Consider the following 20,349-nt stretch of genomic DNA (forward strand, 5'->3'; position numbering starts at 1 on the left):
CGCATCACACAAAGGAAAAGTAAAACGCTCTACCGCAACCGCAAAAGGCATGAAGACGAGAAAGAACAACCATGTACCGCTACACTTCCGCACCTCCCTCCCACCACTCACACACCTACCTGCATCCTCCCCATTACCCGCACAACCTCACCTCGCGATCCTACGACACAACTTACATGTCCAGACCCTACCCATACACAGAACCACGTCGCTACAATTCCTACTACGAAACCACGTACGCAAGACCCAGCACATATCCCAGACCAAGCACTTCATACCGACCCTCTCAAACAGAGTATTGGAGATACGTCAAACCAGTTCAGACACAGCAGCCAGATAGACCACCGCGCAAGAGCAGTCTCAAGAAGACGGAGGGCAGACACGTTCATTTCGATCTTCCGCCTGCTCAGGGGACGTCGAGCAGGACGGTGAGGATTGCGGAGGAGGAAAGGCGGAGGGAACGGGAACGTGTTAGGGCGAAGGAGAAGGAGAAGGAGAGGGAGAAAGATCGAGAGAGGGATAGAGATAGTAGAAGAGAGAGGGAAAGAGAGAGCAGATACATACCACCACTACCTCGACCCCCCACACGGCACTACGACACTAGCGATAAGATGCCTAAGAAGCAATACGCCACCTACTCCCACTCCTTCGAATACGACTCCCAACTCCACCACCGAGAACGATATCGTTCTTGCACTCCGCCTCAACGGACCACTTTACCTCGCTCTACTTCATACCACACCCACCAATCCTCCCACCCTCCCCTCAACCAACCCACCTACCACCCACCTATCCCCCCAACCCCAACCGTCTACATAATAACCTTCGCCACGGACCTCACACCTTCAGAATCCACGCGCGCCTCCCTCCTCTCCTCCCAACTCCCCGTCCGCACCCCACCAATCCCACACCTCTACACCATCGACGCGCGCACCGTCCGCCCACCCTCTCCCAGCTTATGCCGAGAATACTCAGGCGTTAGTCCGGGGATCCAAGACATTGTCATGGAAGACAGTGAGGCGAGGTATGCGGCGCGGAAAGCCGTGGAGAGGGTTGTTAGGTTTGGGGAACGCGCTAGAAGCAGGGATGGTGGAAGGGGGAGGGAGATGGAAGTCAGTCTGAGTGTGTGTTGTCACTCTGGTACGCATCGCAGTGTAGCGATTGCGGAACGCATAGCGCAGTGTGTTAAGAGTGAGGTTGGGAGGAGGGGGTGTGAAGAGGGTGTTAGGGTTGTGTGTCGGCATGTTCATCGGGTCAAGGGACGGAGGGATCCTTTTTGATGGGGCTGTGTTTGTTTGAGCTGTGAGAGAAGTGGAAGTAGACGGAGAGTGCTGGGTTGTAAATTGGATTAGAGAGCACAGGAAATGCTGTGATAGATGGTAGAGAACAGTGCGTGATACCCTAAACTATTGGACACCGGGAAATTGGAATTGGAACTTCGTATTCATTCTTCTTACATGGTAGCTGCAAAAAATCGCTATACTCCTAAATTGGCTGTGTGAACCCAGTTCATGCAGCCAGATACATGGATACACAAAACCTCTCGATCTCTTTTGATATCGTACCTTGCTCCCCAATTTCCTTTTGTACATTGCAATCCATCTCTCCCTTCTTCTACGCAGTCTTCTTCTTCCCAATACTGGTATCAATGCTACCCACGACCCACGTAACAGCAAACACGGCAAACATGCCTAGAGTAATAACAACAGGCTTCCTGTATCCAGCAGTCCAGGGGTAGTCGTACGTGACAACGAGATCGCGGTCTCTGAACTCATCAACCAAGTTGATAGCCGTAAGTTCGAGTGTGGTGCGACCAAGAGTATCCATGAACGTCTTGTGGAGGCTAGTTTCGTTGCTGACGATAGGAACCGTGGTGGAGAACTTGACGTTCTTCGCGCCTTCGGGGAGGATAACGCGGAGGTTTACGCGGCCGTAGGAGATGCCTTCGCCGGAGCGGGGGCCCTCGAGGAAGGGCACTTTGAGCGCGTAGGTGTCGCCCGTGGAGAGCTTGCGCAGGTACGATGATAGGTCTGCGTTCCAGCCGACGCGGAAGCTGTACTTCCAGGTTCCGAAGACGGGATATCGCGGCTTCAACTCTAGAAGGGCTTCTTTCTTGCCGGGGCGGAACTTGGAGGTCGAGACGTTGCCGATGTCGTCGGTGAAGTAGGGGTCGACGGCGCCGGGGGCGAGGGGGAGAGCGAGGCCCTTGAGGGCAAAAGTCGGGGGGTTAAGGTAGGACTGGCGCTGCCATTCTACGCGCGAGAAGTGGTTCTTGAGACCTGCGCCTTGGTTGACGAGCCAGTAGCGCTCCTCAGATGCCAGGTTGCCGCCCCAGTGCGAGACCTCGATGTCGCGCTCCAGCAGTGTCGCGTGGGTGACGGGCTTGGTGAACTCGTAGCGCACGCTTACGGCCTGCTGGGCGCCTGCGGGCACATTGTTGTAGAGGCCGTATGTGAAGGTCGAGCCTTGCTTCTGGGGGTCGGCGGTCTGCTCGTCGTTGAGCTCGGAGGGAAGACTCGTGTAGTCTGGCACATCGCTGTTGGGGAACTTGACCTTGGTTCGCTGCTTCTCGGTGAGGTAGGCCGAGGGTGCGTATGCGCTAAAGTCGTATTGAATGTACTGCTTGTCCGTCTGGGCGATCTGGGCGGGGACGGGCTTCAGAGCCGAGGCGATGGAGTAGGAGATGCTGATGGTTTGTTGCGCCTTGGGTGCGAGGGGTTCGGGGAGATGAATCTTGTAGAACTCGACGGAGCTGTCCCGGTCAGTCTTGATATGTGACATCAATTGTACCATTGCCTACCTCTCTGCATCAAAGCCCACCACCTCGACCTTGAAGATGCCCTTCTCAGCCGCCTTCTTGTCTCTTACTTCGAACCCTCCGACTTTGGATAATGTGCTCGAGTCGAATGGCAGGTAGTATTCGGATTGCGCCTTGTCGTCAATATTCTCGATTATGACATTGATCGTCTCCCTGACGTATGCCTTGTCCAGGTTCGTCGTCCGAACTAGGTTGGCATTCTTGAACACCTGCGGTGGTGTAAATGTGCTGGGTAGCACTTGCTTGGACAGCAGCGGTTGTGACAGGTTGAGTTCGGCGCTCGCGAAGCTCGAAAGCGCTGCTATGCAGCTCGTAAAGAGGGAAGACCTCATTGTTGGACCAGCAGTCAAGCTATCCAGTCATATATGAGGTCGGTGGTGAGGAAATTGGGTTGGCTGGCGGGTTGGGCGGTCGGTGGTTACGCGGCGGATGTTGCGTCGTAGGTGTTCTCTTCGGAGTTCCCTGGCACCTCCGCGTCTTGGCGCGACAGCTCGAGCTCACCCCTCCATATCAGCTCTCTACCCTCCCTCACTTTCCCACGTCACTATGAGACTTCTAGCACGCTCAATTGGTAGGCCACGGATATCTGCCAGTCGCCATGGCATCGCGAATGCATCGGGAAGGCGCCATTTGACTAACAATGGCTTCTTCCGCGTCTCGGAGGAGGTGCGCGAAGCTCTACACTCCAAAAAGCCCGTCGTCGCGCTGGAGACGACAATTTACACTCACGGTAGGAATGAAAGATATGTGTAGGCGCATCGTTTGCTAACTCACGTGACAGGCTTCCCCTACCCTGAGAACGTAGCCCTCGCATCCCTCCTCGAAAGCGTAGTCCGAACAAACGGCGGCATCCCAGCTACCATTGGCATTCTAGACGGTGTAGCACGTGTAGGCATGGATCCAGAAGAGCTGATCAAGCTGGCTTCTTCTGCTGGTAACCCAAACACAATGAAGCTCTCGCGACGAGACCTCGGCTATGTATGCGGTATGCGACTGACCGACAAGTCCTTCAATGGCGGTACAACTATATCAGGCACTATGCTGCTCGCTCACCTCGCTGGCATCAAGATCTTTGGAACAGGTGGCCTCGGTGGGGTTCATCGCGGCGCTGAGTCAAGCATGGACATTTCTGCCGATTTGACAGAGCTCGGCAGGACTCCGGTCACCGTTATCTCTAGTGGCTGCAAGAGCTTCCTCGACATACCACGGACGATAGAGTATCTTGAGACCGAAGGCGTGGGCGTAGGCACATTCGCCGATGGACGAAAAGGCAATGTAGACTTCCCTGCCTTCTGGTCGAGAGACAGTGGAGTGAAGAGTCCGACGACCATTGCGGATGAGATCGAGGCGGCTGCTGTCATATGTGAGTCTTCAAATCCTCCTTCTTGTTCCATTACTAATACCATTTAGATGCGCAACACGCACTTCAGATCTCATCTGGTCTCCTCTTCGCCAACCCCGTTCCTACCGATTTCGCTATACCTAAGGATGAAATGGATGTAATCATTGCCGAAGCTCTAAAACAAGCTGAAGCAGCCAACATCTCCGGCAAAGACAACACGCCCTTTGTGCTTGCTAAGATCAAGGAGCTCAGCAAGGGCAAGAGTATACCCGCCAACAGGGCCCTTATAGAATCGAACGTGAGACGGGCTACCATCGTAGCACGAGAGCTTGCCATACTTGAAGCAAAGCAGGAAGAAGCCCAAGGGTGAGCCAGCACTCTTGTTGCTTAATGTAGACTGGCACTGATGTAAGTATGCTAGACGAACTTCCTCTTACTTCACTCCTATTCAGTCCAGTTCCGCATCTAGTGCAACCTCATCACCTTCTGAGCCTCCCTCTACTCCTGCCACATCAATTTCGTCTACAAATGAGTCTCGACAAGTCCCGGACGTGGTCGTTGCAGGTGCCCTCGCGGTCGACTTTTCGTGTGACTATGCTCCGTTCACAGCTTCTGCAAGTCAAACAGAACCACTACCTCACACCTCGAACCCAGCAGTCATCACCCAAACACTCGGAGGCGTAGCACACAACATCGCGAAAGCCTCTCACCTCCTAGGCTCATTCGTCCATCTCCACAGTGCCGTTGGCGACGACCTGAGCGGCCGCGCCGCCCTCAGCCAGCTGCAATCGGAAGGCATGCCAACAACCGGCATAAAAACTCTCCCAGCCCCATCCCGAACAGCCCAATACGTTGCCATCAACAACACAAACAAAGACCTCGCCCTCGCCATGGCCGACATGTCAATCCTCGAAACCATCCCCATCGAAACCATCCAAGAACTCGCGACCAGCATCTTCTCTCCCACCACCCCCCGCCCCAAAGCCTTCGTCACAGACGCAAATTGGTCGTCACCCGCTCTACACACCTGGCTCCAAGCCGCCCGTCACCCCGATACAACCACAATCTTCGAGCCTGTCTCCACGGCAAAGGCGCTGCGTATATTCCCATCCACCTCCAGTACCACGGCCACACAATCCATCTACCCCACCCCCCTCGTCGACATCATAACACCAAACACCTACGAACTCACCGCTCTCCACGATTTCGCCGCCCAATCCACACTCTTCGAGTCTCCAGAATGGTTCGGTGTGATCGACGCACTGGGCATACCCAACGGCGGCTTACGCGTCCCGCTAGCCGTCACCGTAGGAAGTGAACTAGTCGACCAAGGCATCCCCCAACAAACCATCAAACTCTTGCCTTTCTTCCCTACTATCCTGACGAAATTGGGGAGCAAGGGTGTGTTGATGACGAAATTGCTCGCGGAGGATGCGGAAGAGTTGTATGATGAGGGGGAGAGGGGGTATGTGCTTGCTAGGAACCTTTCGTCGATGGATTCGGCTGGTGGAGATGGGATGGGGAAGGGCAAGGGCGTTGGGGGTCTTTACGTTAGACTGTTTCCGGTGGAGAAGGTGCTACAGCCCAGTGAGGTGGTTAGTGTGAATGGGATTGGCGATACGTTTTGTGGGGCGGTGGCGCATGGACTCGGGAGGGGGATGAAGGTTAAGGATGTTGTAGCGTTTGCGCAGAGGGCGGCGGGGGAGAGTTTGAGGAGTAGGGAGGCGGTGGGGGAGGGGTTGAGGGGGCTGAGGCTGTAGGAAGGTGGAGGGGAAGGTATGTAGGAAGGTGGATGCCGACATATGGTATACCAAGATAGGTATTTTGAGAATGGCTTGTTGATTCTGCATGAGAAGGAGACGTAGTTCAAAGATATTGTAGTCACAACTCTGCGATAGAAAACGCTACAAAGCATCGGCTTTGTAATCGCATGACTACCTGCTTCGATCGATTTACATACACACACACACACACACACACACACAAAAGCTCACACCATCACACCTGCCCTCATCAATCCCACAACTCTAACTAATTACCTTCCTACTCAGTACTTTCAAGCCGAGATATCAGGTTTTGAACCACGCCAGATGATTCGGAGGGGCTCTCCCCATGGAAGGATTTCAGAATTGTTTGTTTTGGATACGCGAGCTGCTGGAGCGGGATCTCATCGAAAGGTGCATGAGCCATTTTGGAGAGAAGATCTCCAGATCATGAGTGTGGGTGGGTGGGGGTTTCTTTTTGGAAAGAGAGAGGAAGTGTGTTGAAGAAGACTGAGTGCGGATGTGGAGGTTTATATATGCGTAAGCCGAGTCATGAGGTCAGCGACGTTGGATTTGAAGGCAAAAGTTTGAGGTATTGTCGTCGACTCCACAGGACTCGCAGAGACATAGCCCTCTGCGTAGGAGTTTTGGTCTCTCGCATAAAAGTCTTCGAGCATACTTTCAGTAATTTGTCTCAGTTTCGCACCCATATCTGGTGATGCTCAAAGTTTTCCTGGGAACGGCACAAACATGGAATAGGTAGGCGAAGTTATGGAATGTGAGAAAGCTGGAAAACCCTGGGTTCTGTCCATGATTGAGAATGTAAGATACTTTAGAGATGCTCTCAATGGGTCTTTTTGCATTCGTGTTTTGGTCGCACGGATCGTCTTCTCGAATTCCCATCGCAATGTTGCTTAGTTGTTTTGGTTCGGCGAGGAGATTCTCAGTCCATCAGTTGTTGAATGATGCGTTTTGGAAAGTAAAGGAAGAAGTGTTGTGAAGGAGATATCGTTGAAAGCTGGGGTTTATATATTGCTAAAGACGTGGCCATAGCGCAGTGTGTTCTTAGCGGCTTAGTCTCTCTTTTTGTATTTCCAGCTCAAAGCTCTCAGTCACATGAAGTGATGTACCTCGTCTTTCCAGGACGAACACATGGCTCTGCTCTGGCTCTGCTTTGGAATTGCAATAGCTGATATCAAATGCCACGGTCTCGAGCTCATCATTGTCTTCCTCATTTTCTTTTAGGAAGGAAGGACAAACATTCCAGACTCTGAGTGCAATCTTTGGAAAGAGAGAAGAACATCAGACTCTTCTGATTTTTTTTGGTAAACCCAAGGAGCTGAGTGTAATAAACAAGAGTAAGATCAAAGGTCACCGCCGCGGTATTTATACACACAGCTGCCCCACTAGGAGACACCCATATAAAGAAGCGGCAGATGTGTGTTTAGTGTTACAAGCTCAACATCCTCAGCTACATCATCAACCTCAGTCGCGATTTTTCGGACGCACACATGGACTTGTCCAGGATGTGTTTAAGAGATACTGTAGGCAATGCCAAAGCTCACAGTCTCGAACTCATGACACTCTGGCTAGGCGTTTTGGAAGGAAGGACAAACATCAGTGTTCGCGCAGGTGAATCTTGGAAGAGAGAAGAACATGAAATTGGCCAGCTCAGCTTTGGTAGACTCAGGAAGAGTGTGTGATGAAGAAGAGTAAAAGTAACCGGGGAAGTATTTATATACACGGCCGCCGAACCACGAGACACCATGTCGGAAGTTGAAGTCTACGATTCTCGTATTGCAAGCTCAACGCTTTCGAACACATCATCATCCTGAATGCACGTTTTTTGACGCCACACGTGTACTGCGATGTTTACAGCATACGTGAAACTGTGGCGGTTTCCAGAATTCAAAAGACTCGGCTCCATCCACACTTGCAATGCAGGTTTCAGGAAAGACAGCACACAGCCATTGCTGGGTGGCAATCTGTTTTTGGAAAGACAGAAGACCATCAAGCATTCCCACATCGTTTTTGAGAAGACGTGGGAAAAGAATAGAGAGGAAAGAGGTTTGCCCAGACCCATGGATAGAACTGGTGACATGTTCGCCAACCTGGCTGATGCGAGACCCCGGAGGGTCGTACTCATTTTCTTGTTTTTGGTGATTTTGAGGAAAGAAGGCACACAGACATGCTTGTCTGATTTCGGTTTTTGGAAAGGGCGAAGAACGTGTGTTATGTAAAACATGGTTTTAGTAGACTCAAGAAGTAGAGTGTAATGCAGAAGAACAAAGCTGTTGCCAGTGGTATTTATACCCGACCACCCAATTCAGAGGAGCCGCTCATATCTCGTCAAGGGATGCTTTTGGAAACCGATGAGATAAATCTCGCACTCCTCTCCCGCATTAAATCGTTACTGCTCTTCTTAAGATCGCAGCGAGAGATTGTGGGCATATGTTCGCTTTTGTGCCTTTTCGATAGAACATAAAGAGGAAGTTAGGACTTTTAGGCGCGTTCAGGCCGGCGAAAAGGACATATTCGAGGTGCTCGATTGTTTTAGAGTGACTCTCCAGGCCAGAAGGACCATTCGTCTTCTTCGTTGGTTTTTTCTATGCCAAAGCATGAAGTGGTGGATGATATGAAGAAGGGAGCAGAGACGCCGATCGAGGGTTCATATACTCCAGATTTGCTGCGGAAGAAGGAGAGAGCCTCACTCCATGAAACATGTCCGTCCGTGTTTTGTAGTAGGGACGATCTTCGCAAGTCCCACTCGCTCCCAACCATGGATAATGCTTCTGTTTGCTTTTAGAGAAGCACGCACCATGTCCTTCTTTCTCTTTCTTTCCGCCGTTGCGATCCCCAGCGTAATGCCGCAACATGAGTGTAGAAGATTGCATTTTCGGTCATTCCGACGAACACGCCATGGGTCAGTGGCGTATTTATTTTGGTAAAACTCTGGAGAACTTTTGAAATAGATAATAAAAGAAATCAAAGCGCAAAAGAGGATTTTGTATACTCCCCAGCCAGTCTCTGCAATTGCACAGGAAGCAGAGACGCCGGAGATCATGGAGCGAATCGTGAGCATTCTGGATTTTTTGGTAATGTTGTGAAGATCTCTGCGCTTCCTTAGTCCATACTACTGTAGATAGAGGGTTTTGGAAGTCCACAGAGAACATGGAGAGTAACTTCAACGTTTTGTAGACGCGGAAAAGAACATAGTAGATTGATCTTTGTGCTTTCGGAGGCGCGCACACGCCATCGCTTCTCCAAAAGTACCTTTTGGTTCTCACAGCCGGACACCCATGCGTCCACTGTCTAGCTATTTTTGGAACAACAAGTAAGGCTTTGTGATGTAGGAAAGAGAAGCAGAGCAAACTCTGAGCTGTTTATATACCCGCACTCCTCACTAGCGCGTAGTATGTCGAACAGGCAGAAGACCGACAGGCCATCCCAGCTTACACCTCTGGTTTTTGGTTTCTGAGTGCGCAACGCTCGCGGGCTCTTTCTCATCGCAGCGGTACCTGCTGCTTTCTCGTCTCCATCCTCGTCTTCGCTGGTCTATTTGGTACTTTTTCGCAGGAAGACTCGTCATGGGAGTGACTTGAACCAGATTTTGAGTTCTGCAGAAGGGAGGGAACAGACATCGAGCATTTTAATCCAGATTTTGAGGAAGACTGAAGCATGGCATCTTTGGTTGTATTTTTGAGAAGAGCGGACAGAGAACCATACGGTATATAAGCTGCCATTTTGGTGAAAACCCGAAGGATGTATGGTAATGAGAGAAGAAGAAGAAGTTGAGAAGGTAGAATTTATAGCCGCGCCTTGCACTGTCGCGGTAATCACGGCCAGATACTCGCTAAACGAGCTCATCAAGGGCTGTCTTGCTGTATTTTGTACACCAAACCGCTCTCAATCTCTCATACGGACATGTTATCGTCCTTTTGGACACATGTAAATAACGAAGGTGAGTTTTGAGTGTAAGACCGGAAAGTGGAGAAGAGAGACATTGTCTTTGAGCCATAGGTTTTTGAGAAAGAAGGAGCAGAAGAGCCATAGCTCGTACATCCAGTGTTTTTGTAAAAGCCCAAAGGCATGTTGAGTGATGAAGACAAGAAAGAGGGGATGGAGGGGGTTTATATATCCACCCAGGCACTCAGCCGCTATTCCGGATTGGTTTACGGTCGAGAGAGGAGAACGGACAGCCATCATGTGAATCTCATTAGCTTTTGGTACGACAACCCCACTCCAGCTCTCTCCATGAAAAGATCCTTGATTGGTTTTGGTAGACGCAGCGAGAACCACTCCATCATCCTTCAGTGCAAGCTTTTCTCGCACAGCCATCATTCTCTTTGTTCTCCTCTTATGGCACAGCCATGTCACTCTATCTCAATGGTTTTCGAGACTAGAGGAGGAGCGCGCAGGACAGACTCCATTCCCAGTAGTTGTGGCCTTTTGGAGAAAAGAGAGACAATCCATGTGTCCTTCATCTCTTGTTTTAGAGAAAGACGGAGAGGACAGCGGACTCCATAACATGTTTGAAAGGATCTTTCAGTAGAAAAGAAGGGTGAGGAAGCGAGACACTCCATCGACAACTCGAATGTGAGTTTAAGAGGAAGCGCGGAGCAGACATTCGAAGTTCCGTGATCTTTTTTGGAAAGCGCGAGGGAGAGACACCCCATGTAGGATAGATGAGCGTAGTTTAGAGAAAGGCAGAGAAGCGGACAGATTCCATGGCTCTCTTTGAAGTAGTGTTTTTGGAGGAAGAGCAGACACACTCCATAAACGCACTCCATGGGTATTTTGGTAAAAGCACAACCAAGTGCGTAAGATAAGGAGACAAGAAGTCCAGTCGAGAGAGGAGTTTATATACCCCAACCCCACTCCTCTCTTCTCTCTATCATCGTTGCGCTCTGGTCTTTGGAGAACGTGCGGCAGACTGCGAGCGCACTGCTCATCTGCAGTACCCGAATGGGTTTTGGTATGGAAGAGCTGGTAGAGTCTGCTCTCATAGGAACAACATGCATGTTTTTTGGTACAAAAGGAGGAGCACAACATGTCGGAGATTTGTACATGGTTTGGTGTTTAGACATGTATCCAGATGAAGCAGGGTTTGAGTTTTTTCGCGTCGAGAAGACCGCACATAGCAACAACATGGTATACTTTTTGGAAAAGGCGGGAAAGAAGCGCACATTCCGCTGTCGTCTTGCAGATTTAGAGAAGAGCCGGGGAAGAGCGCACATGTCCTCATCATGTTATGGTTTTTGAGAAGCTGGAGAGGAGCACACATGGCAAGGTGGTATGGTGTTTTGGAAAAGCCGGAAAGGAGCGCACATAGAGCAGCTGGCTCCTTGTTTTGGAAAGGAAGAGGAGGAGCGCACATAACGCACTTGTCCCCTTGCTTTTAGAGAAAAAGAGAAAGACTTTTGTGATGCAAGAAAAGGAATGAGGAAGGTAGTAGAGGGGTTTATATACGCATCTCCAGTCCAAGAGTCGTGGTGCGCTAGACCCAAGTAGCCACTGTACTGATTCGGCTCTACCGTCAGCCACGCGAAGACGGACACACAAACATGAGACGACAAGTTTGCACAGGTAAAAGCGATAGTCATTCACTAACCCCCTACTTCTCCTCACCCAACTCCGCATCCTCCCCTCCCCTCACCATACTCGCATCCTTCAATCATACAGCGCCTCTCTCGTACCCAAAAACGCTTCCAAGCAGACTGCCACCTTCATTCCTCATCCATGCGGCCGTGAAAAAGAGACTACCCATCCATCCACCCATCTGCCCATCGCTCAACAATCAAAACCAGTGCCCAAGCCCATCCGCTCATTCCAATCCCTCGTCCCCCAATTCCAATGATAATAATAAACCTTACAAGCTACTGCGACAGACCAGTCCAGTCCCTTGCACACGTAGCGTCGCATAGCATACCCAAGCAAGCCCAAGCCGCGCAAACCAAATCGCACAGTACCAAGCCAAATCGCACAGTGCCAAACCGAGAGACAGGAAAACCCAAAGATGAAAAATCGCATAGCGCCCAAGAACCTAAAAGCCGCTCAGGAGCGAGCTCCCTTAAAACGCCGTGAAACAGCCCAGGTGTTCGACCTCGCAAATACTGTCTGCGAGGTCTGATAGTGTGATGTGTGAGTGGTATCGAGATACTGAGGTAAAATAAGGTGAACGCGAGATGAGGTATCGTGAGTAAAGTATAGAGAGTTCGCAGCCACCAGGGCGGTTTCGAGCGCATGGGATCGTATGGATATGTATTGGAGTACGCGCGCGCGTGTGTGAATTCGATGACGATGACCGAGAGGAAGAGATATGCGGTTCGCCGTGTTCCTTCGCCGAGGATGCAGGGGTGGTCGATTAGGATGGATAGAGATAGGTGTGCTGCATGGATAAGGTAGCGGGATACAGGAATTCTCGGTCATCGTCCGTCGGTGTCTGTGGTGAACGGCGCGTTGTCGTGGTCTGTTGTTGCGGTGTTGCATGATTATCGTCATACTGTAGTTAAGTTCTTGATACGGCGACTGCCCACCCCTCAAGAAGGCGCCATACCCTCGATCGCCCCTTTTTCAAACTCCTCCAACCGCTTCAACTTCGCATCGAGCTCCGCGAAGATGTCGCCCATATGACACGCCTGCTCGAGCAGCGGTGCACTGCCAAACGGCCGCATGCGGTGGCGTAGAGCAAGGGTGCTGGCACAAGACTATTTCCCAAGTTAGCAAACACATTCCCCTCAAATCAAGCTAAGATCACAAAACATACCTCGATCCTCGAGATCTGATGCTCAACAAAGTTAATCAAGAAACGATCGGTAATCTCCCCGCCCCGACTCTTCATCCTCTCCAGCAACGCCGTCTCTGGCGGTTTCAATTCAGAGCAACCAGGGCTCTCGAGCGAACTGCACAGCATCTCCAGACGTAGACTAATATTCCAGAGATCCCAGACATCTTCCGTGTCGATAGTGAGCTGGCTGCCCGCCATCTTCTGACCAGCCGTAGCCTCCTTCTGCTGCTCGACGGGTTTCTGTTCCGTCTGGCGCTGGACCGCCAGCCGACTAGCCAGCGAGTGCGGATACATGAGGTAGATATACTCAGGGTTCTCGAGACCTTTAAGACGGCGTTCACCGAGGTCTTTGACTTCGAAACCTTGGGAGCTGAGGGAGCGGAGTTCGCCGCGGATCATCTGGCTGTTCATGTCGTCGCCGTAGGCTTCTTCGGATCCGGCGGAGTTCTTACGGTCGCCTTCAATGTGCGTTTCGAGGAGCCGTTGGATCTCGGCGATGAAGTCGGATGAGACGGTGATTTGGCCGCCGTCGGCTACGGACGAGATACGTGAGGCGCGGTTGACCATGGGTCCGAAGTAGTCCATGCGCTTCGTGACGGGATCGACTTCGCACACCGGTGTGCCCCAATGGATACCCATGCGGACTGAGAGACCACGGAAGATGACGTTACCATCCGGATCGACCACTTCCTGTCCATTGACGCTGTTGAGAATCTCTTGCGGCCACTGTACTTCGAGAAGCTGGCTCTGGATCGTGAAACACCACAGCAGAGCTGATGTCACAGTGCGGAAAGCGACCATGAATGCATCACCTTCTGTCTTGACCTCGTACCCACCAATAATGCGTAGTTGTCGGCGCATAAGCTCGTTGTGCATCTTTATTGCAGAACGCATAGCAATCGGGTACGTCTCCCACAGTATGGTCGAGTTTTTGATATCCGTAAACACCAGACTGACTTCGCCCGTTGGCGCGTCCACTTCGTTGTCGAGTCGAGCGAGCTTGGAGTCACCGACCAGGTTGCCCTTCTTTCCACGTCTGCGCGATGCGCCCCAGTCTGGATCTGCACCAGGTGCGGGTATGAGGGACATGCTTTGGGTGCGGTACCGGGCACGTTGTTTGCTCTTGAGATCACTGACACCAAGCAACATGACCATGATCTTGTTCGTCGCACCAAAGGCAATAGCCAAATCGCGCAGTTTTTGGGCGGCGACCATCAAGTCGTTGCGCTCTGATCGTGCGACATCAACAGCGAAGTCTGGAGTGAGGTATTCCCAAAGTTCTCGCGAAGCTATCAGGATCATCTCATCTGTGTCGCCAAGAGTAAGGTTCATGATATGCGGCGATGCGATGACTGATGGCGACATTTGAACGTATCCAAATGCTCTTGATACCTCGAGCATGTCGTTGAGTTTACCCTGCCGCGACACGAATCCGCCGGCTTCTCGTATCCTGGATCGCTCACTTGGCTCAGCGGGGTCGTGTTTCCTGGTAAGGATCTTGTGTCCTCCTTCCGAACGGATCAGAAGGGCTTGCGCATCGCCAACGTTGGAGATGTAAAGCTCCATCTCTTTCAAGAACAGTACTGTCGCCACACTTCCCGATGTCAGGTCGTCGTCACTAAGGTCAGGTACTGAATTGCGCGTTTGTGTTGACGGTGCAGTGAGTCCGTTCTTGTCCAGACCCTGACTTGCAGCGGTAGCGAGTTCCTTGTTGAGGCCAAGGTAACTTCGTCGCAAGGCATCTGACGGCGTTTCATTCGGTCGCAAACGGTCGAGCTCATCGGCGAACCGATTCTTGAACTGGTCGTACAAGTATTTGGCGATTTTAGCTCCGCCCCCCGCAAGCGGCTGTGCGTCAAACAGACCCAACAGCTGTTCGTCGTCGTGGCTGCGGAAGCGGGGCACAACCATGTCCATTGTCGAGATGTGTTCATTGCGACCCAGTGAATCGGCCATACCATACGCCATGGTACCCACAGCCGAACCAGCAGTGCGCACTCGCCGGTCCTCTGACTGTTCAGGGACCGAAGGAACCATCATCGTGACGTCCATCAGCCCAAGTACGCGAAGATTAATCAACGAGCTGAAGTCGGTCAGGTCGCGCCCTTCTCGCATACTCATGCCGCCGCCACTGTACGAGCCGCTGGGTTTGATCTCGAGACGCTTGTTGCCTGACAGATTCAGGTATCGGAGTTTGTGATTCCAGTTCCAATTCCAGTCATATGGCCAATTCGACACGTTGTATTTCAGCAAATTGCTAGCCACATCAAGAACAGCCAACTGTGCAACCTTGCCAAGTTCGGCCGGCAGCACCTGGAACTTGTTGTTGTTGATGTGGAGGACCTTGAGCGAGCCGACTTCCTCCAAGTCCTCTGCAGGTAGAGACGTCAGGTCATTGCCCGACAAGTACAGCTCGGTAAGATGTTGCCATCGTCGGATCGTACGAGGTGGTACATCATAGATGAGGTTGTATGCCAGATTCACAATTCGCAATTCGGGGAGAAGACATAATTCGTCGAACACGTCGTCGTTCAGCCGGTTGTCAGCCAAGAACACGTGTCGAAGAGAACCCGCAAAGGTAGTCACCAGGCGACTACTAAGGCTGGAGTCTTTGCGGGACATGGGTGTCAGTGTCCCTTCGGTGGGCGCACGAGACGCTACTGATGTCTTGCGCGCCGTGCTTGAAGTGTTGTATGACGCCATCGACCCCTTCCGTTGCGAAGAGGCAGCCGACGAACCAACACTCAGACCTCCTGATGCTTGACTAGGACGGCGATTCTGAAAGTCTTCCAATTTACCCAGCTCTTCGTAACTGGGACTTGATGTCAAGCCCGGTGTAACAAGCGCAGGCGCTCCGTCTACTTGAGCTTGTTCCCCATTTGCTACTGGTGGAGGTGACGCGCCGGGTTTGGGGAACGTGGTAAGAACGTTGGACGACACGTTTAGCGTTTCTAATCGGCGAGCGTACCAAAGCTCCTCGGGAAGCTTGGGCAGATTGTTCTCGCGCGCGTCCAAATAGCGAAGCTCCACCAAGCGACCGATCTCGGCAGGCAAGTCATCCAGAGAGTTTCGAGCTATACTGAGATGTTCCAGCCTGTACAGCTTTCCAATGTTGGTCGATATGGACGTGAAGTGGTTCTTGTCGAGGATGAGCTTAGTGAGGCCGGTCAGTTTGCCAAACAGATCTTCGGGTAATTGCGCCAGTTTGGCAGACGCAAGATTGAGGGCAGTCAGTGTTGGAGTGGGCTGAGTGAGGCCGAAGCGTGTAACTGGGTTGTGGTTCATGTGCAGCACACGGATCTTCGGGAAATAGCCTTCAAAGGCCGAAATAGAGTTGTGACCGATCATCAAGTACTCCAATCGGGGCAATTGGGACATGACATCCATACTATCAAGCGCGTTGAACCGCACGTCGATTTCTCGCAGGTTGACCAAATTGCTCAGTGTGGGAGGGAAGCTGCCGGTCAATTTGTTGTTTGTCGCCCAGAGTCTTTCTAGACATGTCAACTGGCCAATCTTGGGCAAGCTCGATATCGAGTTGAAACTGATGTCAAGATCCACCAGTGTCCGGACTTCGCACAAAAAGTCGGGGAATTCGTTCAGAGAATTCGAACTCAAGTTCAGACTGCGAAGCGCGCGATATTGTCCAAAATAGTGTGGCAGTCGCGTTAGCCCGTTGTTGGAGAGTCGGAGACCTTGTAGACTTTGCAGCTTGTGCAGTTCCGCACGGTCAAGAGACTGAAGGCGATTGTTCGATATATCCAACATGGTCAGCCGGCTGGCAAGACTCAGACTGGGCGGGAGTCGTCGTGCGTCATTGCTCGTGTACTTGATCTCCCTCAAGTTGGTGCAAGCAAGGATAAAGTCTCTAGGTACATCAAGTGATAGGTTGCGCGACAGGTTGAGCGATATTATCTCAGTCGCTTTTTGGTAGAGTGTGATAGGGATGGTGATCAAGTTCCGACCTTGGAGATCAATGTGACTGAACTTTTGCATCTTGCTGAAACCAGGATCCCTTTCCAGACTCGAGTATCCGCTCATCTTGGCAGGGAGGAAGGTGAATCTGCAGAGGTAGCTGTTATCTTCCCGTCCGACGTCTTCGAGGCGGTCCAGATCCGTATATCCGGCGAGTTCCAGCAATCGCTTCTGGATCAGCAGCGGGCGCTCGTTACTTTCCAGTTGCCGTGAGGTGTCATGTTTCCGCATCACAATGTGGTAGTTGTCCAATTCGTCTTGTAGTACGGTCTTCTTCCCTAGTATTTGTATGATTTCCTGCACGGTCGTGTTCAAGGTAGCTGATAGAGTCGCAAAAGTTGAATCGACCCTGAAGATGCGCAGACAGTACGTCTTGTTGTCGCTCTCTTCCTTGGAAGGCGTCGTAGTCTCGTCGGCGTCTCCCAGCTTGTCCATCTCGTCCTTCATGCGCTTCACGGCCCAGGAGTCTGGCGCGTCCCACGCCGCGGTACCGTCATCATCGGGTCCTGGTACGGAGATGTCTTCACCGAGGTTTGGTGGCTGCTTTGGCACCTCGCCCACAGGCGGCGTCATCGGCGGTGCCTGTTGAAGATTCACGATACCCTCCATGTCGTCCAAGTTTCTGTCCAGGAAGAAAACAGCATCGTTGCCTGCTGTGCTAGCGATATTATCGTTAGGGTCCCGTCCCGTAGGCTCGTTCGGAATTGCGCGCTTCTCTTTCCGGAAGGTAGGCAAACGGTGGTGAGGCGCTCGCATTCTCTGTTCCTTGGCTGCGCTCTCAACGCCATTGTTGATCGCCTGCTGCTTCGCCATGGTGGCCTGCCGAGCCGGCTCTGGCCTCGCGGATCGTGTCGTGTTAATTGAAGGATTTAGAGAGGTGGCGGAGGCAGTTCCAGCAGCGACGAGACTCTTGAGGGTGTCTCCCGGTAACGTGCGGTCCTTGTCCTTGTCCTTGCCTCGTAACCGCGCGAAGAAACCGTGCGACGCCTTGTTGGTGCTGGGAGACCGTTGCGCTATTCTGTCATCTCTTGTCATATCCGAGTATGAGCTTGGCGTAGGGCTCGACGGCCGTCCCAGAAGGCTTGTCTTGGAAGCGAAGGCGGAGCTGAGGGCCGAGGGTTGGTTCGGTCGGACGCTGTAGCTGGAATCTTCGCGGCTGGTGGTGGGGCGCAGCGGGTAAGGCTGGCTTATGTCTGCGCGTCCGTCTGGGGCCTTGTTGTCCTCCTTGCTGCCCTTGTGCCGGTGGCCAGTGCCAGGCAGTCTTACGTGCAGCTTGTGATGCGATCGACCCGATTTGGCAGAATGTTGCTCCGAGGAACGACGGCCGCCATACTCAGCGGGAGTGGGAACGTCCTGCGAGGGGTTAGTGATACAGGTCCGAGGTCGGCGGTAGAGTAGTAGGGCAGGAGCATGAGTGAGAGACGCAGTGCCTTCCTCCGGATGTGAACTAGACTCACCTTGGAGTCTTGGAACTCCCATGGCGTGACTTCCGAGGACGCCTGCGGGGTGCGTGGCCGGGAGCTGGTAGGCGAGGTCGGGCGCGACTGGTGCTTACTGCCAATCGTGTTGCTGAGGGAGTTGCCGCGGTTGCGCTGCGGCGTGCCCAAGCTCGAATCCGAGTTCTGGCGGTCGTCGGCGGGGAAGTCCTCTCCGAAGACGTTCTGCAGGCGTTTGTGGAAATTCCGGCCCATGCTCGACTTGGAACCGGTGCTGCTGACGGTCGTGGCACTGGCTACCGACGGCCGTCTGTCGTCTTTCATGGGGAAGCCCATGCTGTCCTCTCTGGTGCCGGTTCCCGGGCGGAAGCCAGGCGACGAGACATCCTCGTTTGAATCGTTGAAGAAGCTGCTCCAGACGCTGTTGGTCATGTTGTTTCCGTTGGGCGCGGTGGACCAGGGCGCGACCTGTGAATTGGCGCTCGAAGCGGTGGGGGGATTGCGCGATATGGACGGCACTCGGCCTCCCGAAGTCTCCAGGACAGCCAGCTGTTTTCGGTGGTGGCCAAAGGCGCTCGGCGTGGGAGCGTCCCAATTGGCAGGCTTGCGCGGGCGGTGCGAGGGGTTGTCTTTGGGCGGCGGAGCTGGGGGGACGGTGCCAGGCGATATCTCGGATTCCCGCTCGACACTATGGCGTGTTAGCAGGCGTTCGGTTGTCGATGTCGATGCACGTGTGGGAGTGCGACAGGCAAGACATGTCTCTTCCCGCGTCAAGACGAGACGAGGCCAGAGTCAAGGTCGAGGGCGCACAGCGCGCGCCGCCACCCCAGCCAGCGTCCATCTCGCACAGCACCAGACGCAACAACATACCGGGAATTGAGGTTCTTGTCCGTCTTGACGGTGACGGGGGTACCCCTCAGCGAACCCGCGCGTCCATAGGGCCGTATCGTGTCGCCCGAGCGCGAACTCCACGAGCTCTCTACCGAACCATGGCGGCCGATGGTCTCGTTCCTCGTCATGGCGGTGGCGGGGGCGTGCAGGGTGTGAGTCGCGGCAGTGGCCCGCGTGGGCGGCGGGAGTGGTGGTGGGGACTGCTTGCGCAGAGTGGCCGTGGACGGCTACTTCATCGAGGCGGGACAGCAGCTCGAGGTGTGCAACATGGGCGGCGGTCGGCAGCGCAGTGGGCAAGGCAGCGCAGGGCAAGGCGCGCAGCGAGGCGAGGCGGAGCGGGCGAGAGACTCGGGCTGTTTAGCGGCGGCAGACAGACAGCTGGAGTCGGTCAGGCTATGGTGGGTGGTGGTGCATATGGTTGTGAAGAATGGCTGACTACACCCTCACTGACACTTCGGATGGAGACAGGCATGGGGGCTCCACTTTGCTATGGAGAGCGGCATGCTTTGCCAACAATGCGCCACCTGCACCCACTCCAACCTTGGAACCGACCAAGCACTACGGGGTCCTACCGAGCCTCCGTGCTAGCAATACTCCAGAACACTACCCAGAACACTAACCCAGAACGACGACATCCCCAACCACACAGACATGTATGCTTTAGACAGTGCAAAAGATGAGACCTCCACCTCCTCTCCTCCTCCCGCCCACCTATCCCACTTCACTACCTAGCCATGGACAGCGGCACACTGCCAACAATGCGCCACCCACAGCCAACCCACTCCTCACCCTTCCCATCCGCTAACCCAGCTCCCACCCACGGAGCCTACCGAGCCACCAAGCACCCGTCCTAGACTCCCAGCATACCAATCCTTCCCCGTATGCCCCCGGCCTAGACCACCAAACCAATGACACAGACGTCGCGCCGCATGCAGTCATATCGCGAACGACAGTGCCGTGCTTTTACATTTCATCTTACATCTCATCTTACGCGAGTTGTTTGCAGCATATGCCGATTCCAGTTCTGCTGAGGTTAGGTTAGGTCATGGCCCCGGTGCACCGAGCACCGAGAGCTTGAACCCCCGCTTTTTGGAGCCAAAGCCACCACCACCACTATCCTGACAACGACGGCTATCCCGTCATCATCATCATCGCCATCCCTTGCTCCTGTCCATCTCTGCCTAACCATCCACATCATTGACATCGCATCATCATAGTACCGACACCCGTGTTTCATCCCAGAACTAACTCCTCAATAGTTTGGTTCAGAAGCGAATCCGACATTTGTGGCGTACACCGAGCCACTGCCTATGCTTCCGCCTGTTCAAATAGCTAGA

The 20,349-nt window shown here is 53.0% G+C and overlaps 3 protein-coding genes across 3 annotated transcripts; 1 reads left to right on the plus strand and 2 right to left on the minus strand.

The window, feature by feature from the left end:
- Positions 1–1,614: 1,614 nt before the first annotated feature.
- J4E79_001885 (uncharacterized protein) lies at positions 1,615–3,150 on the minus strand (the record flags this gene model as incomplete). Its single annotated transcript, XM_049350789.1, has 2 exons — positions 1,615–2,752; positions 2,801–3,150. 2 exons carry the CDS (start codon positions 3,148–3,150, stop codon positions 1,615–1,617), a joined length of 1,488 nt encoding a protein of 495 aa, XP_049214628.1.
- Positions 3,151–3,364: 214 nt separating this feature from the next.
- On the plus strand, positions 3,365–5,920 carry J4E79_001886 (uncharacterized protein; the record flags this gene model as incomplete). Its single annotated transcript, XM_049350790.1, has 4 exons — positions 3,365–3,548; positions 3,600–4,181; positions 4,229–4,526; positions 4,618–5,920. The coding sequence occupies 4 exons, from the start codon at positions 3,365–3,367 to the stop codon at positions 5,918–5,920; spliced, it is 2,367 nt and encodes a 788-aa protein (XP_049214629.1).
- Positions 5,921–12,462: 6,542 nt separating this feature from the next.
- J4E79_001887 (uncharacterized protein) lies at positions 12,463–19,140 on the minus strand (the record flags this gene model as incomplete). Its single annotated transcript, XM_049350791.1, has 4 exons — positions 12,463–12,630; positions 12,690–18,038; positions 18,143–18,809; positions 18,992–19,140. 4 exons carry the CDS (start codon positions 19,138–19,140, stop codon positions 12,463–12,465), a joined length of 6,333 nt encoding a protein of 2,110 aa, XP_049214630.1.
- Positions 19,141–20,349: the final 1,209 nt, after the last annotated feature.

Source organism: Alternaria viburni (genome assembly GCF_023758015.1).
Source record: "Alternaria viburni strain BMP 2772 chromosome Unknown scaffold_3, whole genome shotgun sequence".
Lineage (NCBI taxonomy): Eukaryota > Fungi > Ascomycota > Dothideomycetes > Pleosporales > Pleosporaceae > Alternaria > Alternaria viburni.